The 19,554-nt window shown below is 37.3% G+C and overlaps 1 protein-coding gene and 1 pseudogene across 1 annotated transcript in view; both read right to left on the reverse strand.

The window, feature by feature from the left end:
• Nucleotides 1–5,848: 5,848 nt before the first annotated feature.
• LOC143644404 (protein tyrosine phosphatase type IVA 1 pseudogene) lies at nucleotides 5,849–7,552 on the reverse strand (annotated as a pseudogene).
• CCDC81 (coiled-coil domain containing 81) overlaps nucleotides 7,138–19,554 on the reverse strand; it is a 48,296-nt gene continuing 35,879 nt past the window's right edge. Inside the window, exons 14-16 of the mRNA XM_077113336.1 lie at nucleotides 17,110–17,235; nucleotides 12,551–14,346; nucleotides 7,138–7,233 (exon numbers count right to left, since the gene is read on the reverse strand). Of these exons, the coding sequence (XP_076969451.1) occupies nucleotides 14,205–14,346; nucleotides 17,110–17,235 (268 nt within the window). The 3' untranslated portion in view covers nucleotides 7,138–7,233; nucleotides 12,551–14,204. The remainder of the gene's footprint in view (nucleotides 7,234–12,550; nucleotides 14,347–17,109; nucleotides 17,236–19,554) is intronic.

Here is a 19,554-nt window from a genome sequence, read left to right on the forward strand (position 1 = left end):
GCTAAGAGAAATCACAGAAGACCTAAATAAATGAAATGGCATACGTGTTCATGGATTGGAAAACTAAATATAGTTAAGATGTCATTTCTACCTAAATTGATTTACAGATTCAATGCAATACCAATTAAAATCCCAAAAACTTACTTTTCAGTAATAGAAAAATCAATAACCAAATTTATCTGGAAGGGCAGTGTGCCCTGAATAGCTAAAAATATCCTGAGAAAGAAAAATGAAGTTGGAGGTCACACACTACCTGACTTTAAAGCATATTACAAAGCTACAGTGGTCAAAACAGCATGGTACTGGCATAAAGATAGATATACTATACTGACCAATGGACTCAAATAGAGTGTTCAGGTATAAACCCTCTCATCTATGGACAATTGATTGTTAATAAGGCAGTCAGACCAACTCACCTGGGACAGAACAGTCTCTTCACTAAATGGTGCCTAGAGAGCTGGATAGCCACATGCAAAAGAATGAAAGAGGATCCATATCTCACACCCTATGCAAAAATTAACTCAAAATGGATCAAAGACCTAAACATTAGCTCTAAAACCATAAAACTGTTAGAAGAAAATGTAAGGAAATATCTTATAAATCTTATAATAGGAGGTGGTTTCCTGGAATTTACACCCAAAGCACAAGCACTGAAGAAAGAAAGAAATGGGAACTCCTCAAAATTAAACACTTTTGTGCATCAAAGAATTTCATCAAGAAAGTAAAAAGACAGCCTACACAATGGGAGACAATATTTGGAAATGATATATCAGATAAAGGCCTAACATCCAGAATATATAGAGAGATAGTTCAACTCAACAACAAAAAAACAGACAATCCAATGTAAAATGGGCAAAAGACATGAACAGACACTTCTCAGAAGAGGGAATACAAGCGGTAAAAGGCACATGAAAAGATGCTCAACTTTCCTAGCTATTAGGGAAATGCAAATCAAAACCACAATGAGATATCATCTCACACCCACCAGAATGGCCATTACCAATAAAACAGAAAACACTGGAGAGGATGTGGAGAAAGAGGCACACTTACCCACTGTTGGTGGGGATGTCAAATGGTACAACCACTGTGGAAGGTAGTTTGGTGGTTCCTCAGGAAACTAAGTATAGAATTGCCATATGACCCAGCAATACCATTGCTAGGTATTACTCAGAGGACATGAGGGCAAGGACACAAATGGACACTTGCACACCAATGCTTATAGCAGTACTATTTACAATTATGAAGAGATGGAAACAGCCCAAATGTCCATCAACAGATGAGTGGCTAAACAAGCTATGGTATACACATACAATGGAATATTATGCAGCTGTAAGACAGAATAAAGCTATGAAGTATGTAACAGCATGTATGGACCTTAAGAACATTATGCTGAGTGAGATTAACCAGAAACAAAAGGACAAATACTGTATGGTCTCACTGATATGAACTAACATTAGTGAATGAACTTGGAGAATTTCAGTTAAAAACAGACCATGAGGAAATAGAACTAGGGTAGATACAGGGCAATTGGAGCTGAAGGGATACAGATTGTGCAACAGGACTGATTGTAAAAATTCATAAATGGATAGCACAATACTACCTAACTGTAATACAATAATGTTAGTACACTGAATGAAGCCAAATGTGAGAATGATAGGGGGAGACGGGCTGGGGCACAAATGAAATCAGAAGGAAAGATAGATGATAAAGACTGCGATGGTAATAATCTAGTAATGTCTAGGTTGTATAATTGTGACTAAATGCACAAACTTAAATTTTTTTTGCATGAGGAATGTCAATACTGAAGGGTGTTGAAAATAGATGATAATTCATATTTTAAAACTTTAACTTAATGTGTGAGACTTAAAGCAAAAAATGTTTATTTGGTACAAAATTTCTATTTTGACTAGTGTATTTCCTAATATAACTTATGTGGACTGTTTAATTGAACACTGTAAGTACATGGAACCTTGAGTAGGGCATGAATTTTTGCAGGTTTGTCTGGAGTGATGTCCGATAAATCCCAGAGTGATTTGAACTGTGAATAAAAAAGGATTTGCAAAGTCCCTTGGGGGAATAGCGAGAAAGGGGGAAATTCAATTTGCCCATGGGGAAAATCCTGATATTCTCACAGGCATTGGGGACAACCAAATCAATAGGCTGAGCCCTCAATCTTGGGGTTTGTTCATATGAAACTTATCCCCACAAAGGATAGGCTAAGCCTACTTAAAATTAGGCCTAAGCGTCACCCCCAGAGAACTCTTCTGTTGCTAAGATGTAGCCTCTCTCTCTCTCAGCCAACACGACAAGTAAACGCATTGCCCTCCCCCTCCATACATGAGACATGACTCCCAGGAGTGTAAACCTTCCTGGCAACAAGGGACAGAAATACTAGAATGAACTGGGACTCAGCATCAAGGGATTGAGAAAACCTTCTCGATCATAAGGTGGAAGAGAGAAATGAGACAAAATAAAGTCTCAATGGCTGAGAGATTTCAGAGTCAAGAGGTTATCCTGGAGTTTATTCTTATGCATTATATATATCACCTTTTTAGTTAAGATATAATGGAGAGGCTCAAGCGACCTGCCTGAAAATGCAGAACTGTGTTCCAGTAGCCATGTTTCTTGAAGATGATTGTATAATGATTTAGCTTTTGCAATGTGACTGTGTGATTGTGAAAACCTTGTGTCTGATGCTCCTTTTATTTACCTTATCAACAGATGAGTAAAACATATGGCTTAAAAATAAATAATAGGGTGAACAAATGTTAAAATAAATTTAGTAGATTGAAATGCTAGTGATCAATGAAAGGGCGGGGAAGGAGTATGGTATGCATGAACTTTTTTCTTTTTCCTTTTTATTATTTTTTTCTGAATTGATGCAAATGTTCTAAGAAATTATCATGATGATGCATATACAACTATGTGATGATATTGTGAGTTTTTGATTATATACCAAGAATGGAATGATCATATGGTAAGAATGTTCATGTTTGCATGTTATGTTTTAAAAAAAATTAAAAAGAAAATAACCTAAGCTTCCTTCTTAAAAAAACTAAAAAAATTTTAAAATTAGGAATGAAAAGGGAAATATCATTGTAAACTGTTCAAAATTTATAAGATTATAAGGGAGTATTAGGAACAACTTTATGCCAATAAATAAACAACTTAGCTGAAATGGATAAAATCCTAGAAAGTTACAACTTAGCAAAATGGACTCAAGAAGAAATAGAAAATGTTGATAGACCTATAACAAATAAATTGAATTAGTCATTAAAAATTTTCCCATAAATAAAAGTTCAGACCCAGATGGCTTCATTGGTGAATTTTAGCTAATATGCAAAGAAGAAATAATGCCAATCCTTCACAAACTCTTAGAAAATAACAGGAGAGAACATTTCCCAAATCATTCTATGACACTGTTTATTATTCTCATATCAAAGCTAGACAAAGATAACAGAAGAAAAGAAAACTACAGACCAATATCTTTCACAAACATAGATGCAAAAGTCTTAGACAAAATATTGACAAAACAAAGCCAGCAACGTTTTTTTTTAAAGAGAGATTAAACACAATGAAAAAGTAGGATTTACACTGTAATAATGTAAGATTATTTTAAAATTCAAAAATGAATCAATGCGGGTGGGTGCAACTGTGGCTCAGTGGCAGAATTCTCACCTGCCATGCCAGAGACCCGGGTTCATTTTCCAGTGCCTGCCCATGCAAAAAAAAAAAAAAAAAGAAGAAGAAGAAGAAGAAGAAGAATCAATGGGGTGGTGCAACGGTGTCTCAGTGGCAAGAATTCTCGCATGCCAAGCTGGAGACCCGGGTACAATTTCCAGAGCTTGCCCATGCCAAAAGAATCAATGTAGTACACAATATCAATTGACCAAAGGACAAGAACCACATGATCTCTCAATAATGCGGGAAAAGCATTTGACAAAATCTAACACCCATTTATGATAAAACTCTCAACTTATAAATAGCATTTATAAAAACCAATAGTTAACATTATACTTAATAGTGAAGGAATGAATACTTTCTCCCTAAGATCAGGACCAAGGTAAAAATGTTGTTTCACCACTTCTAGTCAATACTGAACTAGAGGTTTTAGCCAGTGTAGTAAGGCAAGAAAAAGGAATTAACAGCATCCTGATTGAAAAGTAAAATTGCCTTTGTTCATAGATCACATGATTAGCTTGTAGAAAATACCAAAGAATACAAACATATACATACACACACAACAAATTACTGAATCTCACTAATGAGTTTAGTGAGATCACAGAATACAAGATTAATATATGAAAATCAATTGAATTTTTATATACCAGCTGCAAACAATATGAAAAAATAAGAAAATACCATTCACAATATCATCAAATATAAAATACTTAGAAATAAGTTTAATGAAATAAGTGAAAGTCTTATTTATACACTGAAAATTACAAAACATTGCTGACAGAAATTTATAGAAGCTGAAAAAGATATAGAGACTGTTCCATATTCATGGCTTTGAACTCAATGCTGTGCAATTCTCCCCACACTGATCTATAAATTCAACATTATACCTATTAAAACCCCTGTCTTTTCTGTAAAAATTGACAGACTGATACTGAAATTCATATGGAAATGCAAAGGACCTAGAATAGTTAAATACCTTTGAAAAAGAAGGACAAAGTATATTGCCCAATTTCAAAACATATAGCTATAATGATCAAGACAGTGAAGTACTATAGATCAATAGAATGGAATTAACAGTTCACAAATAAGTTCTTACATCTAGGGTCAATTGACTTTCAACAAAGCTACCAAGACAATTCAGTGGGGGAAAGGATAGTCTTTCCAACAGATTGTGCAGAGGCACACGCAAAAAAAAAAAAAAATGATTTAGACACCTCATGTCATACACAAAAAATTAACTCAAAATGGTTCATAAATCTAAATGTCAGAGCTAAAACTAAAAACTTATAGAATATAACAGAAAATCTCTGTAACTTATGTTGAACAAAGAGTTCTCAGATACAATCTAAAAAGCATGATCCATAAAAGAAAAAATTGATAAATTATGCTTCATCAAAATATGAAAATTTTGCAATTCAAAACACCCCATTAAGAAAAAAAAAAGGCAATCTTTCTCTAAGCCAGCTCAGCAGGTGAACTCACTGTCCTCCCCAAGGGTGTAACTCTCCCTGGCAACATGGGACACAACTCCCGTGATGAGCCAGGACCCAGCATCATGGAATTGAGAAAGCCTTCTTAACCAAAGGGAGAAAAGAGAAATGAGACAAAATAAAGCTTCAGTAGCTGAGAGATTTCAGAGTCCAGAGGTTATCCTAGAGGCTATTCTTATGTATTACATAGATATCCCTTTTTAGTTTATGGTGTACTGGAGTGGCTGGAGGGAAGTACCTGAAACTGTAGAGCTGTGTTCCAATAGCCTTGATTCTTGAAGATGACTTTATAGAGATATAACTTTTACAATGTGATTGTGGATTGTGAAAACCTGTGTCTGATGCTCCTTTTATATAGGGTATGGACAGATGAGTTTTAAAAATTTGAAAGAAAAATAAATAATAAGGGGGATAAGGGGTAAAATAAATTGGATAGATGGAAAAACTAGTGGTCAATGAGAGGGAGGGGTAAGGGATATGGGATGTATGAGTTTTTTCTTTTTATTTCTTTTTCTGGAGCGATACAAATATTCTAAAAAATGATCATAGTGGTGAACATACAACTATATGATATTGTGATCCATTGATTATACACCATGTATGTGTCTGAAGATGTCAATAAAAATGACTTTTAAGAAAAGAAAAAAGGCAAGCAACAGATTGGGAGAAAATATTTACAAAATACATATCCACTAAAGGCCTTGGATCCAGAATACAGTAAGAAGAAAAGCTACCCAAGCTTGATCCTTAGTCTATGTACAGAATCAGCAAATATTCCCAGAGAAGAAAATGGGATCTCATCTCAGGAAGGCTCCTCCCTTTATGGAATTCATATACACATAGTCCTTCTTTCTATCAGTTCTCACAAGTCTTTCAACATCTGACTTTTCTAATATATCCAGATTTTTCTGGTTGATGCATATAGAGTTTGGGCAGACCTAACCTACTCATCCTATCTGGAACATTCCACATGTATCAACTTTTTTCCTAACAATGGAATGATGGTCAGAGAAGATCTGCTGCATTACATTAAAAAAAGTCGCATGGTTCTAATAAAATATTTAAGTGCCCCCTCCCACACAGTTTTCAGACCCTCACTGTTAAATTGCACCTGAAAGTGTGAACATTAACTATAAGGCTTTTTTTTTGGCTGGGGATATTAAACACATGTACTTTTATACAGTGTGGATTCTACATGAGCTTTCAACCATGTGATGTTTCAAAATAGAGGTTTTCACAATAGCACAAAACGAGATTTATAAAAAGACATTAATCACTGTAAGACTTGGTAAGAACACAAAAAACAATCAATAGTTACACAAACTTGATATTTACCGGTATGAATATGGGAATGGTAAACGTAATAGAGCAAGAAAATAACCACCTAGACCCAACTTGCAATGTTTGAAATGACTGAATAAACCATATAAGGTCTAGAGTACTGTTAATAGTTCCTGAGATTTTAATTCTGTATGATACTAAAAACACGCAAGTATTGTTCTGTGTATTTTGCCACCTAAGATTTCTACACTTCTCATGTATTGGTTAAATTTCTGGCATGGGAATACATGTGAAGAACACAACTCAATATTGCATGATTTCAGGAAAGGTCAATTGATACATATGATGAACACGTTTTAAATGCTTAACAGCAAGAAGCTTTCACCAAGTATCCAAGTAGGTTGGTAGCAGCGAAACCAAACACAGAGGCTGCACTTGTGTGAAGCTTGTGGCGTTTTGATATTCCCATAGAAGCTTCATTAGACTTATCATTCACTAAGCCTAAGTGTTGGCGAAAATGCATGATAAATAAGGTGCTGTTTCAAGTTCCACTTCCAAGGCAATAGATCAGACAGCCTTTAATGAATACAACAGTTGTTTCTATGACCACTGGAGTCTTTGAAACGCAGCCGCATCTTAGAATGATATGTCTCCAAATATGAAAGTTGTTTGCTGTTAAAAGCTCCACGCCGCTTTTGTCTTATAAATTCTACTGCATCTTCATTTTTCATTCCACCTTCAATTAATGCCAAGGCAACAAGCACTGGAGTTCTCCCAAGACCTGCAATACAGTGAACAGCGATACAACAACCAGGTTCTTCACGAAATTTAATGTTTACAAGACTTAACCAATCATTAACAATCTGTTCGGACGGTGGTGAACCATCATCAAAAGGCCAATCCAGAACCTGGATACCTTCTTTTTCCACAAGAGCAGTGTCGTAAGTTGCTTCACATACTCTTACTATTGTAGTAACCCCATACTTCTTAAGTTCCTCTATAAATTTGTTTAAGGTCGCATTGGTTGGATTGTGCGCAATAAGAAATCTCATGTTCCTATATGTGACTTCCACGGGAGCTGGTCCGTTCATTGGAGCCATGTTAATTTTGTTGAAAAACTTAACAGGATTATGAAATAATTTTAAATGTTGAAAACAGAAATGGTATAAAGAAACTTAAGTCTACTACTACATGCCACTTTAAATTCTCAGTGCTTTGAATATGAAGCTCGGGGTAACTGGGAAATGAACCTTCTAACCAGCAGCAGCAATTCTTCAATCCAGTAACGGCTGAGTCATTAGAAAGAAGGAGCCCTGACATTTACCCCATCCAGGTCAGAAATCTTGTAAAATGCTGTGATGATTTCAATTCAACCGCTCTTATGGGGGCTTCTTGGTAGAATAGTAATTAATTTCTACAGTTCACTTGTCTTCATAAAGGTCGTGCTGTGCCTGACAGTAATCTCCACGGCCCTTCAAAAACGCCATAAATGTGTGACCGAGATCACCACAGAAAGGACTACGTTTACTCATTAAAGACTGTGGCCTAATCAAACAACCGGTCCCGCGGCGGCGGCGGCCAAAGGGCAGGAGGCGGCAGTGATCCTCGCTGGGCGGCGGTGGCAGCTGCAGCGGGGAAACGACGGTCCACCAAGCACCAAACAGAGTGGAAGGCAAGAGCGGCCAGGGAACCAATACGCACGCGCGGAGGCGCTCTTACGTCACAAGCCCTCTCTTTTATACACGGCGTAGCTCCCTCACCAATAGCAGCCCGAGGAGAGTTAAGAGCCAATGAGCGAGGGCCGAAACCTCTCCCCGGCCCCTCGACCCCGCGCCCCCAGCAGACCACTCAGCGCGACCTCCAGTGCAAACAGGTGGATGGATCTTGAGAATCCCCGCCTCCCCCTACGGAGGAAAGAGGCTGTGAAGGTGCACGTGATGGAGGAAGCCTGGAGAGTGTCAAGAGGGACATAGAGTGGACTAAACTTGGGACAGAATAAGGAAGAGAGCGGAAGAAGAGACCCATTCATTTACTCTGGCTGGCTTGTCTTTCTCCATCTGCTTCTGTACCCTCATGTTAATTAAGTCGCTTAGGAACAAACTGTGCTAGACTTTTTTTTTTTCAGTCAAGTTTAATAAGCTTTAACTGGAGAACTTAGTTCCTTTACATTTATTGCTAAATTTGGATTTAGTTTTGCCATCTTATTTTGTGCTATTTGACCCATATTTCTATATTTCTTTTTTTATCGTTTCTTGATTTATCTTGGCTTGGAGTCCTCCCCTCGACTCCACCCATCCATATTTTCTCTACTAAGTAGTTTTGGAATTTGTAATTGTGTTAAACACTTCTTAGTACTTATTATAAGTTTAGGCATTATTTAAATCTAAATGCCTTTAAATAAACGTAGACCCTATGAATTAGATACTAGTGTTATTCCTATTGTCCTGATAGAAGAACCAAGGCACAAAAAGGTTAAGTAACTTGCCCAAGATCACTCAGCTAGTAAATGGCAGGGTTCAGGTTTGAATTCAGGAATTTGGTCTCTGGAGTCTGCCTCAATAATAAATATGGTCTATGATATGCCCTTTTTCTTTCCTTTTGGTGATTAACTTAGAAAAAGTCAAACATTATTCAAAATCTTTACCCACCTCTTGAGAAAGCAGAGAACTCGGAATGCTTTAACTATTAATATTAACTATTAACTAGTTATATAAATATAAATTACTATGAATTCTTTTTTAGCTTCACAAATTAGACGTTTATTAAAATCAATGTTTGCTTCACTGTGCCAAAGATGTTATAAATTTCTTTGTTCACTTTTCTTCTTACATCTGCACACTCCTAAGATAATTTTCCTTGATCCTGGTGCATCTTTTGGAGACACTCAGTGAACTCCACATAGGTAAACCCAAATAGACCTGTACTGCGGCATATTATTAGCAAATTGCCTAATGCCAAAGATAAGGAGAGAATTTGAATGCCACAAGAGAGAAGCAATGTGTCACATACAAGGGCACCTCAAGATTAAATGCCAATTTCTCATCAGTTAGCATTGAGGCAAGAAGTCAATGCGATGACATATTTAAAGTGCTGAAAGCAAAATAATAATAATAATAATAATAACAACCAAGGATTCTAAAGACAGCAAAACTGTCTTTCAAAGATGAGGGAGAGAGTAAGGCATTTCCATGAGGGAGAGATTAAGGCATCTCTAGGTAAAGGTGACAGACTTCATCAACAACAGACCAGATCTATGAGAGATGTTAGAGTTCTGCAGGTTGAAAGGAAAGGACAATAGACAACAGATCAATGCATGAAGATGCATGAAAAAATAAAGATCTCTGGTGATGGTAACAACATGGGTAAAAATAAATCCCAGCACTTTTGAATTTTTTGGTTTGTAACCCTACTTTTTAATTTCTTCAAGATCTAAAAGACAAATTCATAAAATGTAATGATATATCAGGGGTTAGGGACTCATAATGCATAAACAGGTAATTTGTATTAAGAACTAATTAAACTGGGGGATAGAGGGATATAGGAACATAGTTTGTGTGTACTGTTGAAGCTAAATTGATATCAGAGTAAACGTTATAGATTTAGGATGTTAAATTTAAGACCCATGGTAACCACAAAGAAAATATTGGGGTCTATGCAAGCTCACAGAGACAGATATTTTACAGTGCAGGTTGCCAGGGGCAGGGAACAGGGAGAATGAGGAGTTAATGCATAATGGGTGTAGCATTTCTCTTTGGGGAGATGGGAAAGTTTTAGTAATGGAAGGTGAGGGTACCACCACATTGTGAATGTAATTGATCCCACTTAATGGTATGCTTGAGAATGGTTGGGATGGAAAGTTTATGTTGCATATATTTTCCCCTGATTTTTAAAAACAAACAGCTAAGGAGACAATGACAATTAAGTGCAATACACGATCCCAAAGGTATCTAACAAGGGAGGAGAAAAAATGGCTCAAAAGGGCATTGTTGGGGCATAAGAAAAAAAATGGAATATAGACTGTAAAGTTTTACATCAACGTTAAATTTCTTAAACTTGATCATTGCACTTAGGTTACACAAGGGATTATTCTTATGCTTAGGAAATATACATAGCCTTATTAAGTATTCAAGAATATGTTATATACAATTTACACTTCAGTGTTCAGAAATGGATTATAAATAGACACACAGACAGATGGATTGATACATTGATGAATAGATAGAATAATATGGCAAATGTGGCAAAATGGTAAAATTGGAGGATTTGGGTACGGGGTCTAGGGATATGTTGGAATTGTCTATATGGGGTTTTCTTATTTTTGTAACTCTCCTGTGAGTTTTAAAGTATTTCCAAATAAAAAGTTTTAAAAATTAGTTCCCTAAAGGTTGTAATTTCAGCATGCAGCAAACTGGTAACAACAAATTTTGCATATTTGGATGATTATGTCTTCCCTCAAATTGTATCTTGTATTATGTATGAAGAATTTGAAATATTGTCATAACAACAACCATCCAAAAAAAGTACTATTAAGAGTATAGTGGAGGAAGGAATTAGATTTAAATTGTGTTTATCAAACTGAAAATTGCCTATTTATATTAGTGGATTGTAAAATCGATCTTGCTCAATCTTATCAGAATTTTAATGAATAAAATAGAAAACATAATGAATTACAAATGGAGGGGGTAAGAATAGCTTTGTAAAACTTGTTTTAATGTATGTGTGGGCATGAATTCTATGTAATATAAAATTTCTTCAGCTGAATCTTAAAAAATGTTTGAAAAATTCCAGATTATTTGCTTCCTAATAGACCTTCCAATTGACACTTCACTCTTCTTATAAAGAGTGAAACAAAGACAAAAGCAAAATAGGTCACTAGAATTGAGAGTTTTCCAAATCAAATTAATCCTCCACTTTCATCATTTTTAATATTCTGGTATAGGTTGAATTGTGTGTCCCCCCAAAACTGTCCAAGTCTTAACCCCCAGTCCTGTGTGACCACATTTGGAAATAGGATCTTCGAAGACGTTATTAGTAAAGATAAGGCCAAACTGAATTCAGGTGGGCCGTAATCCAATGACGGTGTCCTTTTAAGAAGGGGAGAATCGGACACAGAGGACAGAACACCATGTCATGTCTGCGGCAGAGACTGCTGGGGTTGACTGGCAAGCCACTGCCAGAAGCCAGGAGAGAGACAAAGAACAGTTCTTCTCTACAGACTTTAAAGGAAGCGTGGCCTTGCTTTTGGCCTTCTTAGCCCCTAGTCCTGTGAGTGTGACCATATTTGGAAATAGGATCTTTGACACCTTGATTTTGGACTTCTAGCCTCCAGATCTGAGACAATAAAATTCTATTGTTTTAAGTCATCTAATTTGTGGTACTTCATTGCCCTAAGACATAGACTAAGGTTGTGATCATGATGAAGGAAAGGCATCTGTTAACAGGTGTTCTTAACCTATGTCCAAGGAGTCTAGGAACCCTCTGGCTATATGCAAAATGTTATATGTGAATATGTACATTTTCCTAAGACATTCAAATTTCTCATCACTGTCCAAAATAGTTTTAAAAAGGGGGGGGGGGGAATTATTTGATACACTAATCTGGCCTGGCAGTGCCATGGTTCTAGGGATAACAGACTTGATAGCAATTCAAACTGACTTAGAAAAAGACATTCTAATTAAGTCTGTGCTAATAACTGGGTTCAAATGATACAAGGTTAATAATTAACAGTAAAGATCAGCAAGGGGAATAAAAGATCATTGAGAGTGATACCAAATTATAAAGGTTTGCTCCAAAAAGTTGCCCATTTATTGTTTGAAATCAGCTGTTTTAATAAAGAACTATAAAAATTGATTCTTACAGTGGGTGAATGAAAAAACCTATTAGGGTTCTACCTCTCTAACTCAGCCAACAACACCTCCATCTTAACCTCGACAGACTGGCGGACACAGCCTTGCCATCTGTAGCTATGACTCCCTGCCACTCTTCACTGGCCTGTTACCTATTGATCATTAAAAACTCCTCTTAGGCCTCAAAAAGCCTCCTGCTGTGCCATGCTAAGCTGACTACACACTCAATGTCTAACACTATTAGGTATTTACCTTGTGATAATGAAATTGCCTATCAAATCGCACCTCTCCCTTGGATAGTAAGCTCCCTGAGGCAGACAGGGACTGACGCAGCCTTATTCTTCACACCACCAAAAATTAGCACAGTGCCTAGCATAGAATAAGAGTGTCAGTTTTACTACCAAAAATAGTACATTGTAAGTTCAGTTCCTTCAATAAAAAACTTTTATGAAGTTAAATCTTTGCACCTGACTATATCAAAATTGCCTAAATTCTTTTTTGTTTCACAAAGGTCTATACTTTTCAAAATATTAATACAACACTTATAAAAGGAATTTATTATACATTAAAGACAAGGAAATACTTCAAGGGTACAGCTCGTGTAGACTTCAGGCAGGTTAGGCGGTCTTGAGGAAGTATTGTTTAAATATTAGTTAGTGATTGGGCATGCCTGGAATGATCTGAGGAAATGGAATAGAGGTAACAAGGTAGGAAAATTAGGAGAGTTCCAGAGAATTTCAGTTATCAATAAGTATGCTTGTTGCCACAAGAAAAGGTGTCAAAGGTATCATTAGCTCAAAATTTGTCTAACATCAGTTTAAGTGAACATTTTCCCTTAACTACCCAGGACTCAACACATTCCTATTTTGTATTTGGTAGGGGAAAAAAATTTTAATGTTTACAAATGTCCCCTCCACATACGCTTTTCTCCCTTAGGAGGGAAGCGGCCAGCGGAAAGCAAATAGTCTAAGAGCCTTTCTTCTAGCTTTCATGTTTCAGAAGTCCAGGCTTCACTCTGTTAATTTTTTATCCTAGATGGTAGGATGAATAGGCAAAGGGAACATGAAAGGATGAAAATGAATGAAGACAGTTTCTGGTTGAGACCATACCGTACCTTACCTAAAAAGAAATCCTTTACAGGACTTCAACAGCACGTACAGCTTAGGGATGGGATACAAGTGAAGCAATGAGAGAAGGTGGTACCTGCCAAGCCAGCCAGATTCCTCTCAAAATGTGCACTTACGCCCACAATACAACATGATCAGGATTTACAAATGTCTGGACAGTGGAATCCATGGGACCCCAACAAAGTCCCAGGGGTGTCATTAACTGGAAAGCCCAGAAAGCATTGTTCTGATCACCTGAGGCAAAAACCTGAACCTACCTCTTTGATGTCCACCACGTATAACTTCCTCTGGAAAAGTCTAGCATTCAGGGAGAGGTGGCTGAATTGCCCTTTATGAACTGTCATGCACAGTCAGTCAGATAGAAAATATTTATTCTGACACTACTCATCACTGATGCAAAAAAGGCGAAGCTTCTTACACAAAGTCACAGAGGGGGTGGTAGGGCTGGGCCAGCAGTACCCCAACCTGGGACCCCAGGAGCCAGATGAAATGGGTTCCATTCCCAGCCCCTATGGCAGTGGAATTCTCACCTTTATTACCATTCAGACACCTTCACTGCCATCAGAGACAAGTGTGGGGAATAAATGGGAACAGAAGAAGACAGGAGGAAAAAACCTGCCTATGTGAATTTAATACCAGGTTAAAAAAGCAATCTACCAAAAGCAACAAAAACGCACAATATTTTATACCTCTGAGGTACAAATATGCAGTTCCACAATCACCTCAAACATCAAATGATTAAAACTTTCCTTAGCAAGTCCAGGTTCAAATTTTGAGAGCTACACAAGCAGCCGGGAGCCATACATATACTTGTTCAGCGGCCACAGGTTACTCTCGCCCACGTTGGAGGTGCGCCTCTGGCACTGCTTGCAGCGCCGATACTTCTCACACTGGTCCAGGAGGAAAAGCTTGTCTGAAGCCCTAAGGAGAGGAGAGGAAAGACAGTCACCAACAGATGCCATGAGTTCTTGCCATGCAGTGGAAGATCTACAAAAGAAAAGATCTGTTCCCTGGCCACCAGTAGTCTCCTACCTGAAGTCTTTCTCCCTCCACATTGCTAACTGCAGCTCACCTCATCCTAGCATTCCCTACTTTCAAACCTCCACTGTCTCTCTGTTCCCTGCTACATAAAGGGTCAGGATGCAGTGCCTTCACAACAGTCTGACCCCAGACTCCTCCCCACCCACATAATTTGCCTAAGGTCACACAGCCTTGTTTGCTGCTTTGTCATGGATGCATCTGTACCATTCAGGCTCCCAAGACGCAGTGATTGAGTGGGAGATCAGACATTCTGCTTAAATTAACACTCCAGTAGAGAGTTAAGAATAAACTTCCAATGGAAAGTCAGAGCAGGCAAGGAGCCTCTGCAAAGTTAAGGGCAGGGGAAGGAGTGGAGCTGGAGAGGAGGAGGAAAAAACAGGTAAGGACAGAGATGAGGGTATAGCAGTGACTGCTTTTCCAATTTGTTAGTTTTGCTAAATCATGCAGGCCAGTCCCTGGTATACTCTCCTATCCCATCTAAATTTCCACATGGGCAGAAAAGGAAAATGAACAAAGAATCTTGAAAGTAGGCAAGGGAAGACTGACCTCACATGCCCTGTAGAAGAGAGTACCATATGCTACCTTTATATACATAAGTCTTACTATTCTTTCTTTCTCTCTTTTTTTTGCTTGTTTATTTTCTTTTAACACTAAACAATTTCTTCCTTCCTGCTGCATGTTTGAGTTCCTGGCCAGCAATTTGATCTAATTCTCCTTGTTCCTGGGGCATCTTCGTAAATCTGCCAAAGGTCATTTCCTATGCCTCCTCTATCCTTTATCGTCATGTTAGCCAAGCATTCTTCCTTAATCCAACTAAAGTCTCCTTGGTGTTACTCTCACTGCCTTTTACTTGCGTTCCTCAAACATTTAAAAAAAAAAAAAAAGGCTTGGACCAAAATGGCCATTATCCAAAAAAAAAAACAAAAAAACAAAAAAAAAACAGAAAATGACAAGTGCTGGAGAGGATGTGGAGAAAGAGGCACACTTATCCACTGTTGGTGAGAATGTCAAATGGTAAAACTGCTGTGGAAAGCAGTTTGATGGTTGCTCAGGAAGCTATGTATAGAATTGCCATATGATCCAGCAATCCCATTGCTAGGTATCTACTCAGAGGACATGAAGGCAAGGACATGAACAGACATTTGCACACCAATGTTTACAGCAGTATTATTTATAATTGCCAGGAGATGGAAACAGCCCAAATGTCCATCAACAGAAGAGTGGCTAAACAAGCTGTGGTACGTATGTACAATGGAATATTACATAGCTGTAAGACAGAATAAAGTAATGAAGCCCATAACAATGTGGATGGACCTTGAGGACATTATGCTGAGTGAGATTAGCTAGAAACAAAAGGACAAATACTGTATGGTCTCACTGATATGAACTAACATTAGTGAGTGAACTAGGAGAATTTCAATTAAGAACAGAGGTTATCAGGAGATACAAATAGGGTAGATATTGGATAAATGGAGCTGAAGGGATACAGATTGTACAACAGGACAAATTGTAAAAATTCATAAATGGATAGACAATACTGCCTAATTGTAGCACAATAATGTACGTATGTTAAATGAAGCTGAATGTGAGAATGACGGAGGAGGGCTGGGGACACATATGAAACCAGAAGGAAAGATAGGTGATAAAGACTGAGATGGTACAATTTAGGAATGCCTAGAATATACAATGATAGTGACTAAATGTATAAATTTAAAAATGTTTTTGCATGAGGAAGAACAAAAGAATGTCAGTATTTCAGGGTGTTGAAAATAGATGGTCATTCATATTTTAAAACTTCAACTTCTGTGTGAAACTAAAGCAAGAAATGTTTATTGGGTACAAAATATTTCTTTTGACTAGTGTATTTCCTAATTTAACTTATATGAACAGTTTAATTGAACACCATAAGTACATGGAAACTTGAATAAGGAAAAAATATGGCTTGAAACTCCAAACTCCCTCTTTCCCTTCTTCTCTAAGCCAAACAACACCATTTCTCCTCTGGAACCCATTTTCCATATCTTCTCTCATCATTCATTGTCACAGTCAAAAATAGTGATAATTATCAGAGCTAGTATTACAACACAGATTCCCTGACTAGTTTGTAAATATATAGCTTGATTTAATAGATTTAATAGTAAATTTCAGGAAGATGTTCTTAGTTCATTGTATAATGGGCATCTCACTTTTACAATTTTCAATCTTACCCACAACTGCTTGATTTGGTTCTTAAATGACCATTCTCTAAAGCTTGGAAAATTGGAAATATTCTATTTCCAACTATCTATTCCCAAAGAGAATTCCTGCCTCCTCCCCTGCTAACTTCCCCTACTACACACAGAAAAGAAAATAAAAGTTACCCTAAACAGAGGCAAAAATTAGGACAGGGCAGGTAAATCTGTAGCTTACAACACAGCACTCTGCAATCCCATACCCACAACAAACATTCCTAATCAATCACTGAAGTATTTCCCACTCAACCAATACTTGATTTCTCTACAAATTCTCTAGGCAACCACTACTAATCAACTGGAGGTGACACTTGAAATGGAAACTATCTGCTTTCCCAGGATTAGAGGAAAATAAGCACGCAGTAGAGGTGATTATCTTTGTAAAGAACATCTGGCTCCAATAGGGTATTACCTCTCCAAAGCCTTCTCCTCCAGGTCCCGCTGCCTCTTCATAGCAGCACTCCTCTCCCAGTCCTCCTGTAAGCATTGGTTGACTCTGTTCATTCGCTCCAGCTCAGCAGTTCTGTCCACCAAGTGCCTAGAAAGAACAGAACTGTTTGACTCCATTCATAACACTTGGAAGAGAATGGACTAATCCTGGAAACGCCATTCCTGTAATGTTAAACAGAAAACCTGGTTTTGTCCAATAGTCTTAGATTTCATTTCACTTTCAAAAATCAAAGAAAAATATGTATGTATATATTTGAGTATATTTGGAAAGAATATGAAAAATGTAGAAGGCTGCATATTGACCTTAACATTGGCTACATGGTGGAGAAGATTATTAGCTTTTTTAATAAATCTTTTCACCAATTGGTTTATTTCAGGAAGTATGGATTGATGTAACTTTTTAAAACAAAAGCAGAAAAGTTTACAGAATAAAAGAGTAAAACAAGTGTAAATAACTTAGCAGGACTGTTTGGATCACAATTTACTGAGTATTATGCTTTCACAAATATAACTGATAAAGGACTTATATCCAGAATATATAAAGAATTCTCAAAACACAACAATTAGAAAACAGCCAAATAAAAAAATAAGCAAAAGATTTGACCTGCACTGAGTAAATTGTCCCCTCTGGAAAAAAAAATGGCCCTCTATTTGCCAATGAAGGACTTAATATCTTATTTTAAGATGACCAGAGAAGGAACAGGGAGTTGGAAAAGATAAAGGAAGTGAGAGAATCTAACGTAAACTGCAAAGGATATAGAAACAGAAGACGTGGATCTGAGACATCCAGCAAAGGGCCTCTACAACTGGAACTCCAACAGGAGAGAGAACCAAGTCAAAACTACAGTTCATATATGTTCAGAACTTTATGGTTTCCAAAAATGCTCTCAGATACATAATCTTACTTAATTCTCTTAGTAAGTATATGCAGGAGAGATGGGAGTATCCTTATTTTTCACATGAAGAAAAGAAAGCTCAGGGACACTAAGCACGATTTGGCCAAGCTTGGAAGTAACAGTCAAACACTCCTGAATTCCAAGTTCAGGGGATCAATAGAAGAGCTAAGAACTCAATGCCAAGAAGAAAACTGCAATAATATCAGCAAGAAATGCAAAGGATCCCAGATATAACTGGGTAGCACGCATGGAAAAGCAGAGCCACTGGGGGACAAATGATGGCTGTTCTACTGCAATGCGACAGAAATGGAAAAGGAACCAAATGCCTCTCCCAGGGAATAAAAAATTTAAAAACTCAGTGGGAAAGACATGTTTTCTACTGAGGCATGATTATGCTTTCACAAATATAACTGATAAAGGACTTATATCCAGAATATATAAAGAATTCTCAAAACACAACAATTAGAAAACAGCCAAATAAAAAAATAAGCAAAAGATTTGACCTGCACTTGACCAAAGAAAATGTATAGATGCCAAATAAGCACATGAAATGGTGTTCAACATCATTAGTCATTAGAGAAATGCAAATTAAAGCACAAGTTACCACAACACCCTTATCAGAACAGCTTGAATTAAAAGACTACTATACTCAGTATCAATCCGTCAGGATATAGAGGAACTAGAACTCTCCTACACTGCTAGTGGAAATGTAAAATGGTTACAACCACTTTGAAAAACTGTGGCAGTTTCTTTCAAAGTTCAACATATACCCACCATATGATCCAGCCATTCTATTCCAAGGTATTTACTCAAAACAAAAGGAACTATATACCTTTACAAAAACTTGTACACAAACGTTCAGAGTGGCTTTAAGTGTAATAGCCAAAAGCTGGAAAAGCCCAAATGTCCATCAAAAAATGAACGAAAAAACAAACTGGGTTTTATATCCAGTTTTTTTATACTGCTTTATAAAGCAGACAAAAAAAAGTAATGTTTTAAGACCAGTAGAATCGGTAAATAATTATCTGTGGAGAAGTGAGACCTAGGGAGGACCCCAAATAATAAGAACACTCCCACCTATTTAAGTTGATATAATAGGGAATAATCACACTAACCTATAAACCAGAAAAAGAACAGCCTCTTCCTCCCTTTCCTCCCCTTATAACAACAATAACTAATAGACTAAGTACTTAGCAGGCACTATGCTAAGCTGTTTACAAGAAGTATTTCACGTACACCCCAACTGCCCTGGAAGAAGAAACGAATATTATCCCTAGTAACAGATAAGGAAACCAGTGTGCTCATTGGTATAGAACCTGACCAATATCACACAATTAATAAAACGTTAGAACCATGGATGATGTTCCAATATTCAGTGTTCAGTAACAGCATGGCACCAGCACCAACCGTTAAGAATGGACACTGGACAGGATCCTGGGGGCAGGATCACTGATAGGTGGGAGGTCCTAAAGAAGGGTCTGGGTAGCTTAAGAAGCAAGGAGCTCTTGTGG

The sequence above is a fragment of the Tamandua tetradactyla genome, chromosome 8 (assembly GCF_023851605.1).
Source record: "Tamandua tetradactyla isolate mTamTet1 chromosome 8, mTamTet1.pri, whole genome shotgun sequence".
Classification (NCBI taxonomy): domain Eukaryota; kingdom Metazoa; phylum Chordata; class Mammalia; order Pilosa; family Myrmecophagidae; genus Tamandua; species Tamandua tetradactyla.